The following is a 6,533-nucleotide window of genomic DNA, read 5'->3' as shown; positions in this document are numbered from 1 at the left end:
TGCCATCTACCTATAACTAGATTGCGTTGTCCTGGAAGATAAATTTCCAAGTTTACTTTTGTTCCCAAGCCACTGGAATAAAGGTCACTGAAGAGGTAAATGCAATACGCATATTACTCTTGCAGTTCCCACAGACATAAAAGATATATGGAAGCAGATGTGTTAAAATGGAACCAGCTATAAATTATGGTCAAATGATTTTTTTTTTTTAGTTCGATGGGGGAGAAAAGCAAAACTCTGTAACTGTTCCTCACCAGACAAGAGCCTTAGATCTTGTGCTTCGGCCTTTGGTTTTGTTTCCTTCAGGTGAATTAGAAGCAATTGCCTTATGAGTTTTCTTATGATGTTCAAGATAAGTCTTTTTGGCAAATGCCTTTCCACATTTATTGCATCTGTGAAGAGAAAAGTTTTTTGTGACTTTGACTTCAATACCAACATCAGCTACTTCGTACTTTTTACTAGGAGAGTTAGAAGTGCCATCGTGTTTTGAATCACTATGTTTTCCTTCGTCCCTCGAAGGACCTCTTTTTGCCACTTTGTTTAGAACAAAATCAATGGGCTTTTTTATAGCTCTGATCTCTAAGCTGGCTGTTATTTTCCCAAGGTAGCGGGAAGACTTTTTATGAACCACAGTTATGTGTCGTATCACATCACGCTTCCGACGAGTCTCGTAAGTGCAAAGGGGACACTTGTAGAATTTAACATAAATGTTATTTCCATCTGTGTGCAGCTCGATGTGTTTAGTCAAGTTCTGTTTGGAAGTAAACTGACGTTTACAAAGTTTACAGTAAAGTTGCTTAAAGTCAAAGCCAGCTGAAAGTTTTGGTTTCCTGGTTTTCTGCGGGCCACCTGCAGCAGCCGGACTGGTTGATTTAAGGCTTTCAGAGTCTTGTTTAACTTTATTTTTCTGTGCTGCCGGTGTGTTCTTTTTTTCGTTTGAATGATTTGTCCCCTTTAATTCATTCTGTGGAGAATGGGTAATGGAAGGGGGTGAAGATTCTACAGAATCTGCTGGTTCAACTTTAACTTTTATTTCTGTACTGCTGGCAGCGTTATTAGGGCCTTTCTCTCTTTTAGAGTTTGTTCCAGAAAGAGTTATCTTGTGTACAATTTGCATATGTCTTTTAAGCATTATTTGTGAACTATAGTTCCTCTTGCAAAGGAGACATTTGCATGCAGTTAAACTGTATTCAGCCTTTGAAGATGACTTTTGTTTTCGAGTCTTAAAAGATTTTTTAGGAGAAACAGAATCAAGGAACAAAGGCTGCCCAGGCTTCGTCGCTATATCAGGAGTAATTGAATCCCTCCTTAGTCCTCTATGAACTTCATCAAAATGCCTCCTTACATTCGCTTTTGTAGCAAATGATTTACAGCACACTGGACAACTCCTACTTAATGGAATTAGAACATTTTTACTGCGTCCTTTAGAAGACTGCTTTGGATTCTTTCGTGTCTCAATGTACTTTTTGAGTTCTTCCATCTTTTTCTTGTGTACTTTTCGAATGTGACGACGGACACCTCGCCTGGAATTGAATTCTTTTCTACAAAGACAACATATCAACTGATGACCAAAATCAGAACTGTCAGAAGTTTCCACATCGGCCTGTGATTCCTGAGGTTGTTCATCAGATGCTGGTACAGCTTCATCTGCCATAACCTCGGCAGGAGGGGGCTCGACAGCTTCCACCTCTGTATCCGGGACTGGAGCGGTTTTAGCTGGTTCAGTGCTGGCTTCCTGCATTTGAACTTCCGTCTGTTCAGGAGTGCTGCTTGACTGTGTGACTTCGGTGGGATTATCAGGCCTTGAAATATACTGAAACACTGCATTCTGATTGGTCTCTATGGGTTCTAGCTTAATAATATATTCACGCTTGTCCACACTGGGATATATGGCTTCTAGGAGATCATTTATGGCTTGGCTCTGTTTATCATTTACATCAGGAAGGTCTGTTAAGGAAAAAACAACATTTTAATCTGAAATACTTGACCTACACTAGTCCACTAAAATTTTTAAATATAACCTTCAACCATAAAGTTTATTACATTACTGGTTCACATTCATTTTTATAACATCATTACCTGGTTTTTAACATTTTATGAAAAAAGTAGCATTAGACCGAAAACCAACCTCATTATTGTAGAGTCAGTTCCGATTCACTAAAGCCCTGGACAGAGTAGAACTGCCCACAGGGTTTCCCGGAATGTAATCATACCAGAAGGAGACTGTTGTACCCTTCCCCTATGGAGCAGCTGGTGGGCTCAAACCACTAACTTTCCAGTTAGAAACTCAGTACTTAACCGCCATGCTATTCAGACCGAAACCTAAGATTTGCTTTCATTTAAATTTTCATCATGGTATGCAAATGTTAAGAAAGCTAGATGCAATCTATAGAGCTACTTCCATTTCTAAGTGCTCTCAATCTTAAAGTAAGAATGTTTAGGGTCTCCTGAGCAATGAAACAATAATTTAGATTTTTACTCTGAAAGTTTTTAACTGGTAAAGAAAACTAAATTCTCATAAGCCAAGGCAGATAAAACATCATCAAGAATTTTACTGTACAAATAAATAATAATTCTTTTAGGGAGAGGGGGCATATATTGTTCCTATTAATTTTTATCTATAATAAATAGCTCAGCCTCATCATCTAAGGACAATCTGAACACTTTAGAGACATGAAAGAGTATAAAAAGACTAGAAGTAAAAAAAAAAAAAAAGACTAGAAGTAAAATTTCTAACAGAATATAAATTATTAACAGAAGGATGAACAAAAGTTATAAACTAAATTCAATTCTATACATACTTTCTTAACATAATAAAATCCTATTAAAATAGATTATCAAAGTATAACTAAATTTACTCCAAAATTAAACCTAGATTTGTTTACCTAGATCATACTTTCACTTGCTAGAGGCAAACAATTATTCCTATTTTGACAAAGGTGTCTAATACCAGTTAAACTTCCATACACAACTCTGAAATCTAGAGATACAAACCCAAATTTGCTATCTACTTAAAAGAAATGAATCATTATTGTTCTTACAGTTTATCATGCTTTGTTCTTCTTAAATAGGTAAAGCAGTTATCTATAAGAAGCACAAGACTTCCGGAGAAGTATTCCTTGAATGAATTTTACTAACAAAAGTAAATACTAACTCAGCAATCCATTTCTGTTTCCCTTCATAAGTGAATTCCCTAACTAAAAGATAACCAAGAATAGCTACAACAAATAAACTAGTCTAGTGTGCTTCAATTAAAAGGCTGTATCTGAAACGAATCTCTACAGACTTCCTTTACATTTACAACTCAAAAATAATACAAAGTACAGCAGGACAGTATAGTAAAATAGTAAGCTTCTAGACAAATATGAATTATTTGTATCATCTATAACCTAAAATAAGTATTAAACCACCTTCACATTGATAATTAATGCATTTTTTAATATATTTTGTATTTGCAGTTCCTCCCCAAAGCAAAAAAAGTGAAGTTACAAACTGCATAAAATCCACAGTGCAACTATCATATCAATAAGGCAAACAAGGGAACTCTTAAAAGTCTGCAATGAGTTAAATTCCTAGACAAAAAGAATGAAAGAAAGCTATTGGCTATTAAAATACTTCAATAAATCCACAGTAGTTCTTTAAAGCAAGAAGAAAATATCATTACATATACTGCTAGCTTAAGCACATAGAAACAATATATTCAACTCGGCAAACATCTGAGCTGTTGTTGTGACATGCATCAAGGGGAGTATGACCCAGTGACCCTATGAACAACAGCCTGCCCTAACCTGTGGCATCCTCACACTTCCTGACCATGCCAACCCACCTGGTTGAGGGTCTTCTTCTCCTTCGCCGACCCTCTATCTTTCCAGGTATCATGTCCCTCTCTAAGGAATAACCTCTCCTAGCAACATACCCAAAGTATGTGAGGCAAAGCCTCACCATCCTTGCCTCCAAAGAGCTCTCTGGCTGCACCTTCTCCACGACATATTTGTTTAGTCTTTTTGGCAGCTCATGGGATGTTCAGTATTCTTCTCCAAAACCACAGCTCAAAGGCATCAATAATTCTTCTGTCATTCTTATTCACTCTCATTGTCAACTATTATATTCATCATATATAGTCATTTTGGATCTCAGCCTGTGACACAATCTCATTTCTGATCTAAATAAAGTTCACTAAAAACTGATCCTCAAATTAAGATCCAGAAAAAAAACACTAGAAAGATTAATAAAGATTATGTAATGCTCTCTGCCATTCCTAATAAATAACTCAAAGACTCATCCTATACCCTGTACTTCCAAGCTTCTAATTTACTAAGGGAAATCTAAGTAAATAGCTACTATCTCGTAATAAATTGTTAAACAGAGGGGAAAACCATAAAATTGCTCCTTTTTTGTGGCATTAATATTTTTAACTTACAAATACCCTGAATAAAAACCCTATGTTCAAAGAAACAAACAAGATCAATACCCACTATAATATAATAGGAAAATCTAATAGAAGGATTGATACAAAAGTACCTATAGGAAACCAAACAGAACATTTGGGTCAAGTATTTAAATTTATTTTGTACCGCTAAATAGCCTGTAACCAGGTATGATAACATATTCATGTAAATCTCTAACTGTCGTGTAATAATAGTTACTGAAACAAACATTACTAAACATATGAATAAAACTTACTGTCATCCATCTGGAGACTTGGGGGGCAGTAGAATTTCTTATGGGTAATTAAATTTGGTAATCCTCTGAAAAGACTTCGGCATAATTTACATTCAAAAATAGTGTCCACATCTTTCAATAAAATATGTTTAAGCTGTCTGGTTCCTGAGGGGATAAAAAGAAAATGAAAGAGGACAGTTTAACACACAGTTTGAACTAGGCAACCAAGCTGATAAGCCGGCGGTCCAGTGATGCTTGATGAACAGCACGACACACTACGGAGACTACACCAGCAGAGAACCTTTGAAAAAGCACAATTATTCTTGAAAAACAAAGTCTAGGCAATGCCATCTTCTCTCACAGAATACAGAAAACTAAGTCATAAAGTAAGTGCTATGCAAAATTCTCCCATCCCGTTTCCGGCCTCAGAAAACTCACTAGAGGCTCCGCTATGAGTCCGTTCTGCCTCCACGGTACAGCGGCAATGGCATGCAAAATTCTACACTCAATTGGTTTTGGCCAACTTAAAATTGATGCCTTTGTAAAGGAGCTGCCAATCAATTGCAAGCATCTCACGAGGTAGTCGTTATAATATCGGACACATCACTCCACCAACCAGGCAATAAAGCAGTACATGACCCACCCCTCATGATTCTAGGTCAACAGATCTGGAATTGGGAAGAACAATCTTCTTCCGTATCTTCCCCTCAAATTTTCTGGCTCATCTGCCTAGCACTCTTCTGCATTAAGAAGCAAAAGAAGGAGGTGTCTTTGTTTTTGTTATTGTTGTGAATAGGTGTTGTGGGGATTTGAGTACAACTTATAATAAAACTATGAACAACAGATCTGAACCCTGTTCTGTCCTGTGTCATCCACATCTCTCACACACTTAAGCCCATTGTTGCAGTCAGTCGGTCCACCCCATGAAGGGCCTTACATTCTTTTGCCGACCCTCCACCTCTCCAAGCAACATGTCCCTCTCCAAGTTAGTTGGTAAAAATATTTTTTAATAAAGATTGCTCAAAGAAGTACAAATTGTATCACTTTTCTTTTTAAGTTCAGTTCAAACTGTGCCAGGATCTGGGTCAACATGAGATTATGGATTATGGCCATTTTAGTGTGACAGGAGTAAGTATTTTGTTTTGTAAGAGAGGTAATTTTGTATTTCAGTCTCTTGATATCACTATTATTCAAAGTTTTCCTTCCTAAAAACTTCAGTTATTTGTGTAATTACCAGTTTCTCTTCACCGGCTTATAATCTAGAGCAATCAATATAAAGCCTTTTTTGTCTAGAACTAGAGTGTTCAGCTTTAAATATTTTTTAGTATTTAATTTTAATAATAATAGAAGGTAGTATGGCGCTTTCTCAAAAAGCTGCAAATAAAAATACCATTTGACCCAGCTAATCCACTACTAGGAATATACCTCAAAGAAACCATAACCACCACACCCAAGCAGATATATGCACACCCATACTTATAGCAGCTTTGTTCACAATAGCAAAGAGTTGGAAACAACCCAAGTGCCCATCAACAAACGAATGGATAGAGAAGCTCTGGTATATTCACACAATGGAATACTACACTGCATTGAAAATCAAATAACTTATGGAAAAATGGGTGACCCTGGAGGACATTATGCTGAGTGGAATATCTCAGTCACAAAAGGACAAATACTGCATAGTGCCACTGTTGTAAAATGGACTTTCATCAGGGTTGGAGGGATACTGAGAAAGAGGAAAGAAAATGATGAAAGAAATTATGTATACTGCATTGAAACAGATGAGGGAGAGAATTGCTTTAAAGGGATATATGTTTAGGTATTATCATCATGACAGGAGTCCAGAACGAAGGCTGCATAGTGGAGTGGAC

General features: G+C 36.7%; 1 protein-coding gene across 1 annotated transcript in view; it reads right to left on the bottom strand.

Moving 5' to 3' along the window:
* Positions 1 to 250: 250 nt before the first annotated feature.
* The window catches only part of ZNF800 (zinc finger protein 800), a 27,669-nt gene continuing 21,386 nt past the window's right edge, over positions 251 to 6,533 (bottom strand). The window contains exons 3-4 of the mRNA XM_006896076.1: positions 4,684 to 4,827; positions 251 to 1,947 (exon numbers count right to left, since the gene is read on the bottom strand). Of these exons, the coding sequence (XP_006896138.1) occupies positions 251 to 1,947; positions 4,684 to 4,827 (1,841 nt within the window). The remainder of the gene's footprint in view (positions 1,948 to 4,683; positions 4,828 to 6,533) is intronic.

Source organism: Elephantulus edwardii, unplaced genomic scaffold (assembly GCF_000299155.1).
Source record: "Elephantulus edwardii isolate Elephantulus edwardi_28Jun2011 unplaced genomic scaffold, EleEdw1.0 scaffold00181, whole genome shotgun sequence".
Taxonomy (NCBI): Eukaryota; Metazoa; Chordata; class Mammalia; order Macroscelidea; family Macroscelididae; genus Elephantulus; species Elephantulus edwardii.
This window is presented reverse-complemented; position numbering and strand designations above follow the sequence as displayed.